Raw genomic sequence first — 18699 nt, 5'->3', positions numbered from 1 at the left:
TGCAGCTGCTTAACCTTCGTTGATTTGTGTTTAATAAGAAGCCCCACAGACTAATAATATCCATAAAGCGTCCATCCGTAGTCTCGGTGGCTTGTCGTATAGCTGTGCCTGTTGATCCATTTTGTTATGAGCTTAGACCTATACCAGCTGTTGTAGGTCTACCCTGGTTGTTGCCATCTGCGTCAAGCCTCTCGCTGACTAGACTAGAAGGGAGGGCTAGACGGTGGTAATACTCCGTTATTGTAGGGTAAAGACTTTCAACTGACCACTGCACGCTCATATTTTGATTTTATTCGCCGCAATGTCTATTGACTAATGGTAGGATTGAGTTTCGTGGAGCTTGCAGATGTATCTAAAAATGCTTTTTACAAAAAAGTAATATCAGAGAGCTGTCAAACTTTTCACTTAGCACAAAAGTTATTTGGTAAAAGTAATAGCAAGGATCTAAACTGCTGGATATATTTGGTTGATTCTATAAGCAAACAGGGAAACCGGGGATTGTTTTACTGGAAAAATATAAATCTCAGTCAAAGTCAAATGTGTTTTTAACTTGAAATTGTTTTGTATATTGCTATTTTTAAACACCTTTAGTTCAAAACTCTACTAAAATGATTGGGGCATGTTGTCAGAAAATCTCAGTGTCTGTTAAATTACATGCATCTTTTATCCTCGGGCAAAATTTGTATTTTTATAGCCAAGACTTTAAGGTTTTTGTCCACACAGAAACTGACTTCAAAAAACAGTTGTAAAATTGTGAAAACTATCCCTGGCTGTAATTAAAACTATGTATGCTATATACAAAATAGCTTTGTTAAAGAGTTGTGGTACTTGTTTGCTTCTTAATAAAAGTAAGGAGATTCTGAATTATAGTGACTATAAAGGTCTAAAGTTCAAATAAACTTTTTTTTTTTAACCTAAACTGTCTTGCTTTAAAACTATAGGGGCATGTTGTCACAAAATCTTTCTTTACTGTGAAATAATGCTGAGAATTTTCCAATTATTGTTTGTAGCCAAGACTTGTTCTCTATACAGAAACAGAATATTTAGAAATATTCACTAAAGTAAAATTTTCCCAACTGAAAACCTTTCCTGCAGCACACTTTTTGACACCAAATTCCCTTTAACAGGAAATCTGGGTGTTTTCATATTTTTAAGCCTCTAGCAACAAACATAAGCCATTTTTGGCACAATAACTACTGGAAGGAATGCATTAGCAAAGTGCATTCCTATTAATTTCAGCAAGATCCTCATCCTACATGATCCAAATCACCCCGTTTCATTACATGTTAAGAAGATGAGAGGTAAAGCTGTTGCCTGACTCCCTTCCCCCTCTGTATAGATGAACGTTACACTAATACTCTCCTGTGTCCATATGGACCCTCTCGTGTGCCGGACAGCAGCACTGGTGTGGAGGGATCGGCCACGTTTAACTGTTTCAACTCTTCACCCTCCCCTCACAGCAGTCCCATCTGTCCTACTATTAGTAAATCCCCACAGATAAATAGAAGCTTTTTAGGATCATTGTCTAGGCAGGTTTTCCGCAGTCTGAGCAATACTGTGTCCAACCTCGATAGAAACTTGTACCACATTTTGTGTTCGGCCTGACTATGTGCTAATGTAATCCACCCCGCTCCATCCTGTGCAAAACCATTTCATTTTACACTAATATTAGAATAACAGCTGAGCAACTAATTGCTGGTGAATTGGCCAGACAGCACATCATATGAAACTCATTTTCAAAGAGCACCTGTTTGGTTCTGCATCGTAAGTGACCCATTCATCAATGTTGGATCATATAATATGAATGGAGTCCAGTACAGGAGTGTCGCACTTTCCAGGTGTTCTCTCCTCTGAATTAGTCATTTTAGACATCTGAAAATGAGTTATGCAAGTCTGGATACAGCATGAATGTTAATAAAAAGCTGCAGGGTTTAACCGAAGCATAATATGAAGCATTAATCATTGATTTGAAGTCTCCTGGTCTGGGTGAGATTGTTTTTCTTTGTCTAAAAATAAGTTACCATAAATACCCTTACGAAAGAAAAATATATTTACCAATATATTTCTTAAAATATATTGTGATATATTGTAATATATTATTTTCCCTTTTTATTTTCTAATATTTAATATATTTGAATGCATTTAAAAATATATTGATTATACATATATTATATAATATATTGCAAAATATACAAATGATTGCCGCTTTTAATATATTGCAATATATTGGAAAAATTTAAATATATATAAGAATATATGCCTAATATATTACATGATATTTTACAATATATTGCAATATATTTTTGTTTCACAAGGGTAAGCACATTTAAAATTGTATATTCATCAGTTGAAAGAATTTGGCTATAAATTGCATTGCAATTAAGAAAGTTTCCTTAAAGTCCACCAAAAAAAAAATTAAGTTTGCTGAAAGTTTACTCACCCGCCATCCAAGATGAGATTTATCAGAGCAGATTTGGATAAATTTAGCATTCCATCACTTGCTCACCAATGGATCGTCTGCAGTGAATGGATGCCATCAGAATGAAAGTCCAAACAGCCTGATAGAAACATCACAATAATACACAAGTAATGACTCCAGTCCATCAAATCACATGTTCCATCAAGTCCATCCCCTGTTGTCCACTCATATCAAAATCCACCAACAAATTTGTATAGAACTGTTACTTTTTTTTCACTTTTCACTGTGCACATTTCTCTCCTGATTTAGATGACATGACTTTTTAACTATATGCAAAGCAATATTATGGCTAGAGGACTTATTTAGTTGGAAGCAATGGTTTGAAATTTGGATTTGTTTATTTCAAACAGCTTTTCATTTCACAAGATGTTGAATGTGAATATCACAACAATGAATCAGTGTTTATAAATTATTTATTCCAAGTGAAGCACAGTCCAGCATCGGAATGCTGATCAACTTTACTAGTGAGAATAGCAAACAAAACCAGATTTAATGGGAATATGTGATTCTTGCTTTCAGTTCTGCCAGCCACCCCTTTGATGGACCGTCTAAGGTAGACTCTGGCAAAAGCAAGTTTTTACATCATCTCAAATATACAGTATAATGCATCCCTATGGAGCATGACCAGCATCTGCTCAAGATTTCCATTTCGTCTTGGATCACATCTGGAAGCATCAAGTTTTGAAGTTATGTTTTAGCTCTGCATCTGTTTTATTTTTAGCTTGGTTCCCTAATAAACCTTCACGAGTTATACAGCACGGAGTTAAACAACTGAATGTTAACCTATTCACAACAATACATTGAGAGAAACCTGTTGAGACAGATACATCAATCTAGAGACATTATATCATTTATATCCTTATTTTTATTGCTATTTACCTGTATTTTATGTGCTTTGTTGGACAGTCGTTTCGTAGAGTGTTAAACATGGCAGATTGTAGTTGCTGATGGAGTAAAGGTGTAACCGCAGACAGACGTCTAATGTGAGCCCATAATTCACTGTGAGCAGGTTAATGCTGTTCCCATGGTGTAAAATAACAGGAATTATTCACTGGTGATCATCTGTTCAAAACTGCATATAGGAACTGATTTTATGATAAGAAATATATGTGTGTTTGTGTAATTTTTAGGTAAAAATTAAGGTTGTGGGTTCGATTCCCAGGGAACAAATGTTAGGTAAAAACTGTTGGCGTGAATGCACTGTAAGGTGCTTTGGATAAAAGTGTCTGCTAAATGCATTAATTAATTATAATATAACATTTATTAATAAAATAAATTAAAAAATACATACATTATAATATATCATATTTTTTAATATAAATACAAATAATATCTAAATAATTATTGCATTTATAATTATTTTTGTGCTAAATAAGTATTAAGAATGCTTTTAAAATATTCTCTAGGCAAATGGGTCAGTGTGAAACATGCTGGAGTGAGAGTTATTATTTTTTAACATTTTCTACTTATCTTACTTATTCTGAACACTTGTCAAACACACCGTGGCTGTAAAAGTTCCAGAGCCCACGAAAAGAGAAAAGGCGAGGCGAGACATTGTCAACAGGGGGTTTGCAGGGAAAACGCATGTTTTCTTTTTAGCCTGCGCCTTCAAGAACAGCTGTGCATACATCACTATAATGAATGGTCACGAAGAGACAGAGTGAATCAGGGACAGAAAGACCAAAAGAGATGTGACAAAAAGAGATAAACAAGTAAACAGTGAGGGCAGAGTGTCAAATGGGCATGTGGTCCAGGAGAGAAGAACGAAAGGACAGAGAGGGAGACAGATAAACATCAGGAGATGGAGACAGGGATAAGATGAAGCTGAAGAGGTCAGAACAGTTGACCTTTATATAGGAGAGAATATATGAAAGAGAGAGAGAGAAAATAGTGATGGTATCTGTTTCACAGGCAACACATGCTTCGTTTCTCCTCCTTGACACTCCTGTAGGGTTAAAGGCCAAAGGTTGACAGATGCAAGAAGGAGGGAAGTAGAGAAGCCTAGAAAGTCAATACAACTCTAGGGTCAAACATCTACAGGGTGAACTAAGCAAATACTTTTTTTTTTTTTTTTTTTACAGATTTGGAATGACAGGAAGGTTTCATTTTTTTGGCAAACTACTCCATTTTAATATGACAGAGAATGTATAGTTCAACTCCACTGACCTTTTCCATCTTTCATACCACACACAGACGCTTTTGTCCTGAAGGGATGAACAGCTAGTTTAAATTCACACTCAGTGCTGTTTACAGAGCCTGGCCTCACTGCTAAAGACGCAACACGGCTTCATTTATTAAATGTTTTATATCACTTTGCCATAATTAATGCTTGCTATACCGTTTGTTTTTAACCAGTTTATCGGAGGGCATTTCAGTGACCATGCGGTTCAACACTGGGTCACAGCACCAAAACACTGCTAACCAATCAGATCCCATCACGACAGTAAGTCTGTTTCTCAACAGATTTGAAAAAGGTCTCCTTTGTGCCAGTTTTCTTCCGGTCTCAAAGTCAAGCATTGGTGAAGTCCTTTGGAGGTCACAATGGTCCGTCCTACATTAGCTCATTAAAACTGATGTCTGTTACGGTCCCGTGCACAAACTGACGCTAGAAATAACGGTCCACCCAGCATGTGCCAATTAACTATGATGTCAATAGCTGTATTTAAAAGGGCATGAAAAGGAGGCCAGGCTAAATGGGTTTTTGGTACACTGTATATTGATGCATGCTGTCACTTTGGGTTTGGTAACGAGAGCAAGCTAACTGTAAATATAGTTGATGAGGGATACGTCTGTACACATTCAAGTGTTTTTATGTTACATATTTAATATTCATAATATTTTCATATACACACACACACACACACGCATTATATAAGTAATAATAAAATTAATAATGAAAACTAAACAAATTAAAAAATAAAGTATGAAAACGTAAAATAATAATTGTTTTTTTTTTAATGGACAAATGCCACCCAACACACATTGAAAAATTCCAGACTAGCATATTTTTCTGAATAGTTTATGGCAAAAGATTTTTCTTTTCATTCCTTTTCACTTCTGTTGAACGTATTTTCCTAACTTTTCCATTTTAATGTCACTTTCTGGGATGGCGAGAGCTCATGCCAATCAAAACAAGGGGACAGGCCAGAATTGTCCTTGCTAAAATAAACATGACAGTGTCTAGTTTATTGTTTTATAAGAGCAGGCTTCATAACCCTGGACCACACAGACATGGCATGAGTTTTGAGAGGGAACAGAGACCTGGCATGAAACTCACACAGTAATGAAATCAGATGATTGGCCTATCATCTGAGAATGAGATGTTCCTTTTAAAAGGAATATACAAGCCCCGAGCGTTTCCTGTCCCAATGTATGTCATATAGGAAGGCTGTAGTTTTGTTCGTTCTGCCTGAAATAACCAGACGAAAAGAGCTCTCAATAGACATGCTGTCATATCGAATTATATTCAATAACAATAAAATACTGCTCTCTGGGGCATTTTACATGCTCAAGTGACACTCTGGGACTCCTAGAGAGATCAAGTATGCAAACATAGGCTTTCATAGACGTGTTGGTAAGTGCCGAATGACGCAGATTTAAAACATTTGTGACTTCAAAGAGTTTCGAGGGCTCTTCAGTGCTTGAAATACACAAAAGAGTTTCATACTGTCATCTGACTGGTTCAAGTACACCAGTTTTTGAACTATAGCAGTATGATTTAAGCTCATGTAGCACTTATGCACTGACAATAGTTTACAATATAGTACACAGTATGCAAAGTCACTGATCTTTAGTAAGCTACTAAACTGTATTTTGATACCAAACCTATAGATGCCGTATCCCTGGATGGATATGCCATTATACTGTCTCTAACGCAGTGATTGACCTCAGTTTCACCGAAAACAAACAATAAGAACAATAAAAGTCTCCGAAAGTCCCTGAATGCAGTATTTATCCCAGTATGAAACAATGCACTGCGTGAGGCTTCTTATACACAAACATTTGCACCAAACATTTATATATGTTTATAGTTCATCAATTCAATGTCATCTCAGTTCAAAACACAAACTGAGGCATTACAAGAGCTCCAACTATTTTTAATGGAAAAACCAAAACATGCAGTTTTTCTCAAAACCGTTATACTCTTAGAAACTGAACACAGCTCGGTAAAATGAAGCCTTCATAAAAGGGATGTTTTTAAATAGTTCAAAGAGCAGGGAAAAAAAATATTGAAATATTGCTGAGACCGATGAATTATTTATGTACAGATGTTGATGGTAAGTCAGTCGTAAAGTTGAACAGGGTAGTATTTCTTAGTAAATCTTTTGCAACATTTTCTTCACCGTCACTTTTGATCATCTGAATGCATCCTTACTGAATAAAAGTATTTTTTTAAGACGAAGAGGAAAAAATTCATAATATGGAAATATTTTGCTTATGATGCAGAAATATTGTAATTGTCCAGAAACAGATGCATGGTGGGATTCTAAAATAGTCCATTGGACTGCTGTTATGGGGATTGAGAGAGCACATTCCTGTTTCCATATGTCTTTCTTTCCAACCTTTTTGTCTCTCTGGTCTTTTTCCACGGCAGAAGCAGAAACAGGTGGACTTTGACAGGAAGGGCACAAATCCCTTGCTTAGACTCGCTTACACCTTCTGACTTTGTGTTTAGGCGCATGATGTCAGGTTAGAATTTATGCTGTTTATATTTCCCCCATACTCTGAATATTTATGAGTCCAGCTGTCCCTTGCTCAGTTGTCTTCATTAATGAAGCGTTTGACTTGTATGAAAAACTATCAACAAAATGTCTAAAAACCCACTGCATAGGAGATCAAAGCTCGGACCGAAAACACACTTCTAAGACATCTCGACCGTCTGTGTCAGGATTTGGCCAGGACTGAGCCTATCTGAGGAATGGTTTTCATACTAAAGACAAGAATAATGGGACTATTCCTCCAACATACACAGATACTGGAAAATGAGGGCAGATCCAGCCAGGTCGACTCTGAATAGTGTAGATACATTCCATCAAAATCACATCTGTGTGGTGTACATATGTTAGATCAGTTAAAAGATAAAAAAAAATGTAGCGCTGGCCAAATGTAATAAGTGTCACAAATTTGATTTTCACATTTTGAAAGAAAATGTATGGAGTTCTGAGCATGTTGCTATGCAGTTGCTGGGGTGTTATGGATGATTTCTTGAGTCTTTGTTAGTCTATGGGATTTTTCTTCACACAATTAATAATGCACCGAGTAACAATATTAATATTGTTATAATTGCTTAGTTGCAGAGGTGTGCTTTTCTATCCGCACAATCTGTGGCATCACCCATGCAGCTCAAATGGTGTGCAACAAACTAGACACAGAAGTTTAAAGTCAACATTAAATCAAAATGGGCCTTGTTTACTTTCTTAATGCAAGTTCCTAGTCTTCTTGTAAATGATTCATCAGTGCATGTTATTGCAAAGGAAAATAAATCACATTGACTTGAATTCTTAGGGTTTAGGTGTGTTCAAATCTCTAATCCTAAGTACAATACACCTGCTCCTATGATGCATTTACATTGCCTTTTGATAGATAATGTTATTCCTTCATGCAATTTGTACAACAAAACATAATGTCACTGTATGAACTGTTTGAGTGTGTGTGTGTGTGTGAAAAAGAGTAGACTGAGACTGAGATTTCAGGCACAGGAAACAGAGGGTTCCTGGTTTTTTGAGTCAGGCGCTATTGTCTCCCTCCCTCCCTTTCTCTCTCTCTCTCGCTCTCTCTCATAAACACACTTATCTGCAATTGTTCCCTTTAAATCATATTTTGTCTGCCCCATGCTAGAGGCTCGCACTGGAGCCATGGATTGTCCACAGTGCAGTCTTACACCCTGAATAAAGTTATTTTTTTTATTTTTTATTTTTTACTTTCTATTCATCTTGAAACACAAAATATTAAGCCCCACAACTGTTTACAACATTGATAATAATTAGAAAGTTATTTTGAGCTCCAAATCGGCATACAAGAATGATTTCTGAAGGATCGTGTGACACTGAAGACTGGAGGAATGATGCTGAAAATTCAGCTTTGTCATCACAGGAATAAATTACATTAAAATATAGTCAAATAGTTATTTTAAATTGTGATAATATTTTACAATATTATAGTTTCACTGTATTAAATATATGCAACCTTGAGCATTAAAGTTGTCTTTCAAGCGTTTAAAAAATACCCTGTATATATGTACGTATTTGCTATGTACTTTATCTTTTAACAGTTTTTTTTCCAATTGTGGATGTCCTTGGATGCCCTTAAAATGTCTTTGTCCAATTTAGTGCACATATGGGGATAATTTTGAACCAAAGTGTTGTTAAGTAAACCTACCCAAACACACACAGTCAGACTCAGAGTGCAGATCTCTTCTCGCTGGGTGGTGGCAGGGGACCAGGGTTTAAGCATGTAAGCTATTTAAGCATCTGGATTTAATGCACCATTTAGGTCAATGGCTGACCAGTCTGCACCTGTAGTGCTCCTCACCAAACGCAGCAGCCCCTCCTCTCATTCAGCTGCCAGCGGTCACTATTTCTCCACTTTCTCTCTGTCATTTCACCAAAGCAGCATCCACATTCTAAAAGCAAAGACAACAACAAAAAAGTTTTACAACCTGATGCCACAGCAGAATGTGTCCCTGCCCCAAGCCCGACCTTCATCTTCTCATCTCATTCTTTAAATTCTCTCTGCGCTGTTCTCCTCACACCCTCCATCCCCCCTCCGTCTCATGCAGCCTGTTCTGTAATGTCTGCCAACTGCTCTCTGCTGGATCACAGGTTTCCTGAGCTGGAGAGCCGGGGACTGGCAGTATCAGACACTGTGAACGGCCAACTTGCTTTTTTCCCACTGCACTTCGTGTACGTTCTGCTCACTGAACACATACTCCTACGCAAACGCCCGAGCAGCAAAGAATCACACAGATTACGAGAAGAATCACAGACATTCTGTGCTGATATAGACAGACAGACAGACAGACAGACAGATAGACAGATAGATAGATAGACAGATAGATAGATAGATAGATAGATAGATAGATAGATAGATAGATAGATAGATAGATAGATAGATAGATAGATAGATAAGCTGAGTGGATTACGTACATCTGGGCAGAGCTACGAATAGATGTCTTTGATACAAATAGATGTATTTTGCATGATTTTCTTCCTCATTATTTCCATTTGTATGGACATCTATGCTCTTAAATATCTGGTAATATTAAAGAAGGTAGTGCTGAACAAAACAGTCGTCTAAAAAGCTGCCAAACCACCACCACACAAATGCCCTACTTAGCTACATTTCTTTACAACCACTTGCAGTCTTGAAAGAGACACTCGCTGACAAGTGTAAACATCACCAAGAATAACCTCACGTTTGCTGTGAGGGTGATGGCTTCAGGAGCCTCGGTGCTGTCTGTGAGTCATGTTTATATCTGTTCGGCTGGTGAGGAGGTGTGATGGGTCATGGGGCCTGTACCATGAAGCCGCTTTAGCTGGCTAGCCAGGCAAGTTCCAGGTTAGTTTGCACCAATCCTGGGTTTTAGGTACCATGTGGCTTGGCTTTTAGAATAATTCATTGCAATAGTAACTTACACTCCACTTATCACTGCACTGACAGAGCAAGAATATTTATTTTATTTGTCCTCCATTTTTCGTATGACATTTAAATTTGTCATATTCTTCAATCTCTTAACCTTTAGCACAACCTTTAACCTTAAGTTTTGAATCTTGCTGGGTCTCTCGCGAGAAGTAAATCAAACTTGCTTTGTGTTGCAAGGCTCGTGATTGGCTGTTCGCCAGTGATGTCACACATTCATGTTTATGCGTTCCACAAACTCAGGATCAAAACCTGAGCTGACAAAGAAAGTTAATGATCAGCATCATGGGACCAACAAAGCTTGATTGGAGAGGTTTGGTTTTGTCAACTCAAAACTAATCCTGTAACTCTGAATTTGTTCAGCTATCATCATGGTATACAGGCCCCTGGACTCGCTTCTGTTCTCTGTGCTGAATGGTCGGATGTCACCCGTGGCATCCACAAGACACGGAGAAACAAAAACAGCTTCAGACTGATACAGAGCATGCATTTCATTTCCTGCCAGCATTATAGATAAATGACTGAATCCCACTTGGCTTTGTTTAAAGATATTTTAATGGAAAGGCAAAGCATAAATAATTAAATGAATAATTAAAAATACATATTTTTGTTAGATTATAATTAACAAACAAACAAAAAATATATATATATATATATATACTGAAACAGATCGAATTTAGACCTATATTACTTTTTGTAGTACAGGACTCTGAAGACTTATACACTGCATGTTCCATAATGCTTCTCGGCATCTCACGTCATCAAAGTGCGTCGTTATTCCGATAGTGGTGAGCTGGCTTTCGAGTAGCAAGTGAGAGAGTTTATTTCTGTATTATCAGTGCATTTTTATTGTGCGTATGTGATATTTAGGAGCTGATTATTGTTGCTAAGATGAAATATTGGCTCCGTTTAGCGCTGGTTGTCAGATTTCATTGTGAACACCTGTAATCATTAGCATTTGTGCTAACTTAGCTGTTCAATAAGAGTGAGGATCATTGCTAATTTTAAACAACAGCTGTATTGACCATTATTTTTCTGTAGTATTTATAATTTCTTTATCATCCGGTGTGACCTGTCTCAAGCACCAGCTGTAAAAATTTTATTTGTCGCTTTTAATCGAATGAATTTCATTAAATTGTTTCTTGATAATGTGATTATTTATACATACGTAGCCTATATATATATAATGTACATACACGTACACACATACATATATAATATGTAAATATATAAATACAAACACACATACCTAACATAGAAACATATGTATCCTCACAGATGGATTCTTTAATTATAATTTTCTCCTTCAGCACAATGACCAAGCTCCTGGAGTGGCTTCTTGGTGTGTCGCTGATCAGCATGGCATGGGGACTCGTTACCTTTGACCTCCTTGATTTGCAGTTGCCTCCTCAGTATAGAGAGCTGGCGTGGCCAATCCCTGTGTATCTGCTGGTGGCGTTTGGGTGTTATTCACTGACAACTGTTGGCTACCGTGTGGCCACGTTTAATGACTGTGAGGACGCAGCCAAAGAGTTGCAATCACAAATAAAAGAAGCCAAAGAGGACTTGAAGAAGAAAGGACTGAAGATGTGAGAATAACATCTTACTGTTTCTCACATGCATCAACTGTTTTGTATTTTGTTTTCATATTACAAATGCAAACATAGTCTAATTGTTTCTGTCTACTTTGTGATGTCTGTACTGTATGCACTAAGAGCTGCAGCTCAAAGCTGTCCCAGCTTGGTTCAAGTCTTTTCTTCAACACGATATTAATAATAGTTTGAAATGTAAACACCTGCACACGTGTGAATGATCTATTTCCAGCATTATGACCATCTTATTTAAAACATTACAGTCAGGCACATGCACGTATTGTCAATGTAGAGCAGTGCTATTTCTGTACAACCTCCAGAGTGTGTGTATTTGCACTGGCCGGGGAATGAATATGTTTTTTTTGAACCAGTTGTTTTTAGCGGAGTCAGAATTCTGTGTCAGACTTAGAAACAAACCCACAATGTAGATTTGTGCTTGCACAAGGACAGCGTTTCAGTAAATCAAAATATGTGGAATAGAATTTTGATTTAAATATGAACCATGGGACTGTGCTAACGCTCACAAACTTTAATAAGGGGTAAACCCTTAAATAAGGGTTCTACGCAATTTTTGTTATCCAAGTAGTTTAAAGCACTTCTTAACAGAAGTGTCCTACATAGGGCTTTTTTAATTAAAAAATATATATTTGTTTGTTATTGACAGCTGTATGGGGTTTATTTTATGACACCAAAATCTCTTTTTTACTTTACTGGAGGCTACTGAAAGACTTAAGAGGTAGCATAATGTCTACCTGTCTAATCTCTCTCTCTCTCTCTATATATATATACTGTATATAATGTGTATGTATATTAACATTAACATTTTTGTATTTTTGGACCAGTTTTAAAGTTTTATTTGATTTTTCTTCCTGAAATCCAACCTTCTGCTGGGATCAGTATAATCCTGAATTTATTTTTTTTTTTGGACCAAAGCTATCCGAATCTTACTAAAGAGTTTTGAACAACACACACTGGTGATTTGGTCCAGATCAAAACCAAGACTATATTTTGTGATCTAATTTGATTCCAGAATTTTTTTCTTTTGAGCAACCCATTTTCAAGATTTGATTCATTTCAATAGCTCAAATCTGATCAGATTACTTTCAGACAACTTGCCCCCGGGGTTAAACACTATCATGTGAAAAACCAGCAAACGTGTTGAAAAAGACTTTTTTTTTATTGCTTATTATTTTGAAAATTAATGTTTGATACACAATACATAGTGATTCATTCTCGGTTGTTCAATTCTTGCTCTGCTGTACTCTGCCTTAGATTCTGATCTAAAAAAAAAACACTTCTGTGCACATAAATTCTGAAATGTGATCCACGTCCATGTGTTGGCTCTTAAAACACTAATCCCCAAGCCACTAAGTGCACACGGGCGCTGTATATAGTGCTGAATTAATCTGGTGTTCTTGGCAAGCAAAGCTCATTCGTTTTAACTTTAATTTTTGGTTCCCCCTTCACCTGTGAACAGGCCTCTACCTGTCTGGAGAACAAGAAAAAAAGTAGGTTTTTGATAAGTTTGCAGTTTTCCTCTGCGACTGCTGATTGGCTCCTGTTCAAATCTCTGATGTCACCCCCTGCAGCCTCTTACAGGCTGTTGTTACTTAAGGCCTGTTTTTCACAAACCAATAGCAGCATATGTATGAGAGAACAGCATCAGCATTTTCTCTACTGAAATCACAGAACGATTAACACCACATTTATGCTTTGAGATGCGGTTTAAACAGCTGAGAAACTAAATAAATGATTTCTGTTGCAGTTTTGAATATAAAAATCTGTGCTTGAACTAAAAGATTCAATGATCTGATTCAATGACCTATTATTGAGACGAAAAAGAGAAAATTACAGGTTTTGCTTTCTGTTCCAAGGTAATTTTCTGATCGTGATCAATAAATGTCTCTGAAATGTAGGCATTGTCAGCCTGTGCATGTTTAAAGCAAACAAGTGAAAAACAAGCTCATATTCCCTTTTGTGATCCTTTGTGGAATAAAAGTACAGATTTAGTACGACATGAGGGGGGAGTACAATTTTTGGGTGAACTGTTTCTTTAAATTAAGAAAATTGTTCAAGTTCAACAGCTATTAGATGCTAGTAAACTTAGTGAAAAGTTATTTTGACTGTTGGTTTACAAAGACTGATTATCACTGAATGCAACATTTTGTACAACGTGACTTAAACACAAGCACATATATCTCCGTTGACCTGTTTCAACTGCCTTCAGGGGTTAGAGACGCCACAGTTTGCGAAATATAAGACAGGTCATGCTGCTGCTGTACGTCAAGAGACCTTTATGCCCCATACTTCACATTTGTCTGTTATGCAATGTGATACTTGTTCTGGTCTGTTATTGTTGGGAGAATGAACTGTATGTGCCTCATTTTGATTGAATACATGGTTCTAATTCAAACCAACAGTGACCCAAAAAACTGATCGGGACACTTGTGAAGAAAAATGTATGAATGTTACTGTATTTGATCCTAAAATGGTGTTAAATTGAACAAAAGATTTAAAATAATAATAATAATAATACACATAACTTAGAAATATAAATTAATACTTTTTAAAAATATATATATACATTTAGTATATATTTTTAATATAGTAAAGTATATAGTTAGTATATTTTTATTTGCCTAAAACAAAACATTTTCTTTAATATTTTCAGTGTTTAAGTATTTACAGCTATTTTGCTATCTGTTAACACTTTCCAGTAGCATGTACAGCCAAAGTTATGTCAGGCAAAATGGAAACTTGTGAGTTATTACATTTTGATTACAAAGATTACAAAGACAAACATTATTTTTTCCTTTGGAATAACATGCAGTGGTGAATCATACATAATAAAACCAGGATTGTGTATCAATAATGTAAATAGCATCAATATTAATCGCATGTTGTTGACTTGAAATGATATTCAGTAAAACTTCAAGCACACCAAGCATGTGAATGACCTAAAATGTGTGAGTAGTGTGCTGCCAACATATGAACAAAGAGAAATCCTATCTGGTGTGCCAGCTGCCAAACTTTCTCTAGCCTTGTTAAAATAAATAGAAATGTGAAAAAGACGGAAAAATGAGTGGAAGTGTAGAGTAATGCCTGAAAACTTGACCTCCTCTGAAGGTATGTATGTCAGTGAATGTCAACCTTATTGTTTAAGAATATCAGTTTCAGTAACATGTTCTAAGGTGTGTGTATCAATGAATCCAGCTTCCTTTCTCCGTGACCCTTAAATCACTATCCAAATATGCCTTTATTAGAAGAGAAACCAGTAGAGACCATCTAAGAGTATGCAGAAGAAGAAAATATGTCCTGAAAACAAGCTGAAAACACTCGAACTGAAAAACTTTTAGTGCTTTTAGTATATTAAGCCTCGAATGTCCAATATTCACCGGATTGGTTTCTTCTTTAAATTAAAGTAAAAAATTAATGGTATTATAATGTTATACAATTAAAACAATGGAACAAAAAACCTTGAGATATCAAGTAGAAAGAAAAAAACTAATCTTAAGCATGCAGAATAAAATTAATGGACTTTGAACAATTAATTATTGCTTTGAACGATTATGTTATTGTGGCATCCGATTAGAAATTCAATTAATTGTGCAGCCCTAATTGGCCGATCAAAAACTTGGTATAGTTTATAGTTTTGGCTCGACTGATTCTGTGAGACCTATTTTCACCTCTTAATCAAAGCCTTTGCTTTGTTTTGATGTTTTTCTAAATTGTAGAATGAATGGTTGAACAGATGTCTGAGATCGGCGGCTCTGTAGGAAAATCTAACTCAGCAGTTTGGTCTGGGCTTTCAAAAGTAGTCTTGTGGTTGATTTCTTTTGAAATTTATGGCAAGCGTAGCTTGAAATTCAATCACATTTTCATTGTCTGAACAAGAATGTATGCCCAGTCCATCAAGCTGAGATAAAATGTAGATTCAGCGGCCCCCGACCCCATTCTGAGAAGTTGCATGACAGTCTTTGTTGTTGAAATGGCTCGATTGATCATAATTACAGGGTTTATGTATTCATATTTCTGATATTGTTGGACTGACACAGTATTTCTCTGGGTTTGGCTTTATGTCCTTGAAATAAGATAAACCATTCAACAGTTTTTTTTTTTAATATATAGTAATGTATTTGTACGGAGCCTGGAGGTATGGGATGGCGGAAAAAATTGTAGGCTAAATCGTGTTCACAATTGACTATTTTGTTCCCTCGATTTATAAATTGTGCGCCCGATAAAATAGTGTTCCCTCGACTTGCTAAATCATGCACATGATTTCTAAATCAAGAATAAATTAGAAAATTGTGCACATAATTTATTATTTTTTTCTTGCACGTCATGTGTGGGGCTACATATATTTGCTTGTTCTCAATCAAGCGAATATCAAATTCAAGAAGATGAGGCCATCATAATTTTATTTTTTTTGTTTTGGGAACCATATCTGGCTGAAAGTGTATGTTTATTCAGGGTTCTAATTTAAAGCCAAATGTGGTAAAAAAAAAAAATTTCAGATTTCCCAATTTCTCCAGTTATCTCGACTTCAACTGAAGATTGTGAATTAGAGGTTAGGTGACTTTTAGTTGCTACAGGCTTTAACACTGAGAAACTAAAATAACAGAAACCTCGCTGCACACTGTATTGATCAGCTTTTAATCCAATTACAATTGATTATTCAAATGCCAATTCATGCAACAAAAATGGTTCAGAAACAGTGGGCTATTATTTAGAATAATAATAATAATAATAATGTTAATAATAATACAAATAAGTCCAAAGTAATAATTTAGAAAGTAATTTTTAAAGTTGGACTTTGTTTTTATTCATTTTTTAAATAAATAACTTTTCATGCTTAAAAATACATATTAATACATACTTGCATGAACAGCTCCTTTTGTCTGCTTGCTCACTGTCTTCTCAGTACAGAGTTTCTCCAGCTCCTTGTTCATGTTGGATAACAGTATGAGACATATGCTGTCTGAGGAAGACTTGTGTCATATTTCTCTCCCCGTGATGCCCATGCTGCGTCCAGACAAGTAGCTGCTGTTCTCCAACCTGCTTCCTCCACCGATGACTGAATATGAGAAGAAGCAAAAGTGATATTAGCCAAAACACATACATGTACAGTACAGCCTAGATTGACTTCAACATATACTTCCTGTTACGTTTTGTGGCTTTCATCCAAGCTTCCTGTTGTGATTGTATAGCCATTTAAAGAAGAACAAATGAAGTGTGATATCATCTAATGAACGCTCTTTGTCTTTCACAACACATTTTATCAGAAGAATAACAGAAATGGGATGCAAAGCCACAGTGTCTGCCCCAACTTGTGCAAGGATAAAACATACTAAGCATATTTCTTTATTGATGTTGTGTGTGTGTGTAAATGCAGAGCATCTCACGATTAGCTCAAGGACATAAGCTTAACATATTTATCATAAAGCACAGAAACAGATGTGCAAGACCAACGTAATGCATTATCTTGCAAATAGAAAATACCGAAGTAGCATTCTCAATCTTCAGGAGACATTTAAAGCTGATAAGAGAGGGCCAACATTTTTCCCAGATGTGAGATGAATAATATGCAGGAAGGAGGGAGAGATCTTGGCCTTCTTGTTTTTTCTAGTCTCTTTGACACTGCAGTTGAAGTTCATCCGATTCAAGTGCAGTTCAAATTTATTTTTTATTTTTTATTAAATGCCACCCATTAGCACAGAAAACTATTTTGACTCATTGGTTCAGTATTTAAAATGAAAAAAAAAAAAAAATGCATTCATAATAAAAGACTTACAATGGAAGCCTATGGCAAGACAATAACTTTTAATTAGTAGATATTAGTTATAAATTATTTTATTATTAGTAAAATGTACTTTTTAATTATAATACTAATTATTTCAAATTTTTCCTATACAAAATGTAAAATATTATTTCCTTAACCTTTTTTATTCATTTTTTACAAACCTTTTTGCTATCTGTACATAAACAGATGTCCTTTTTCCACATCACACTGAGCTCTTTATCTCCAGACAATTTTTTATACGACTCCTTTTGTCATCTTTTTTTACTCTTTGTGGTTTCTCTTTAGTGATAATGACTATTTAAAGCAGAAGTCCTCTAGTGAAGTGTCACTTATTCCCTTTAAACTCTCCTAAACTCTTCAGAAGAGGTCAAACGGTTAAGAGAGGGGCTGATTTACAGTCGGACGGTCAAAGCTCTGAAAACACACGGTCAGGGTGTGAGCTGTGAAATCAGTCTGCAGTGTGACAGCTGCTTTTACGGTCACAGCCATAAAAAAAAGAAAAGAAAAAAGAAAAGAGAGGCCTCTGGAGATGAGCAGGAGGAAGGGAGAAACAATAGTGTGTAGGAGAAAGAGACAGACAGAGAGAGAGAGAGATAGAGAAAGAGAGCTTTAGAGAAGGTAAACAAAGAATTGAGGCTGAAAGAAAGGAAGAGAAAGTGAGAAAATGAGATGCTGCCGTACAGAAAGAGATGGAGACAATGAAAGGTAAATAAAACGAAAGAAGGCCTGAAAGAAAAGGCTACGTCTGAATGTACAGTATTGTTCAAAATAATAGCAGTACAATGTGACTAACCAGAATAATCAAGGTTTTTAGTATATTTTTTATTGCTACGTGGCAAACAAGTTACCAGTAGGTTCAGTAGATTCTCAGAAAACAAATGAGACCCAGCATTCATGATATGCACGCTCTTAAGGCTGTGCAATTGGGCAATTAGTTGAAAGGGGTGTGTTCAAAAAAATAGCAGTGTCTACCTTTGACTGTACAAACTCAAAACTATTTTGTACAAACATTTTTTTTTTCTGGGATTTAGCAATCCTGTGAATCACTAAACTAATATTTAGTTGTATGACCACAGTTTTTTAAAACTGCTTGACATCTGTGTGTCATGGAGTCAACCAACTTGTGGCACCTCTCAGCTGTTATTCCACTCCATGATTCTTTAACAACATTCCACAATCCATTCACATTT

General features: G+C 36.0%; 1 protein-coding gene across 3 annotated transcripts; it reads left to right on the top strand.

The window, feature by feature from the left end:
* The first annotated feature begins 10848 nt into the window (after positions 1-10848).
* On the top strand, positions 10849-13624 carry LOC113062223 (dolichol-phosphate mannosyltransferase subunit 3). Of its 3 annotated transcripts, none has more exons than XM_026231924.1 (2): positions 10849-10928; positions 11428-13624. In XM_026231924.1, the coding sequence occupies exon 2, from the start codon at positions 11432-11434 to the stop codon at positions 11708-11710; it is 279 nt and encodes a 92-aa protein (XP_026087709.1). In that variant the 5' UTR covers positions 10849-10928; positions 11428-11431; the 3' UTR covers positions 11711-13624. The 3 variants fall into 3 exon arrangements, with proteins under 3 accessions (XP_026087709.1, XP_026087710.1, XP_026087711.1); XM_026231925.1 differs by having other exon boundaries at positions 10863-10928; positions 11421-13624; XM_026231926.1 differs by having other exon boundaries at positions 10885-10967; positions 11420-13624.
* The last annotated feature ends 5075 nt before the right edge of the window (positions 13625-18699 follow it).

The sequence above is a fragment of the Carassius auratus genome, chromosome 44 (assembly GCF_003368295.1).
Source record: "Carassius auratus strain Wakin chromosome 44, ASM336829v1, whole genome shotgun sequence".
Lineage (NCBI taxonomy): Eukaryota > Metazoa > Chordata > Actinopteri > Cypriniformes > Cyprinidae > Carassius > Carassius auratus.
Note: the sequence above shows the minus strand (reverse complement) of the source record. Positions and strands in the feature narration are given on the sequence as shown.

Excerpts from the sequence above, each read along its gene's own strand:
- LOC113062223 (XM_026231924.1), top strand. The coding sequence starts at position 11,432 with ATGACCAAGCTCCTGGAGTGGCTTCTTGGTGTGTCGCTGATCAGCATG.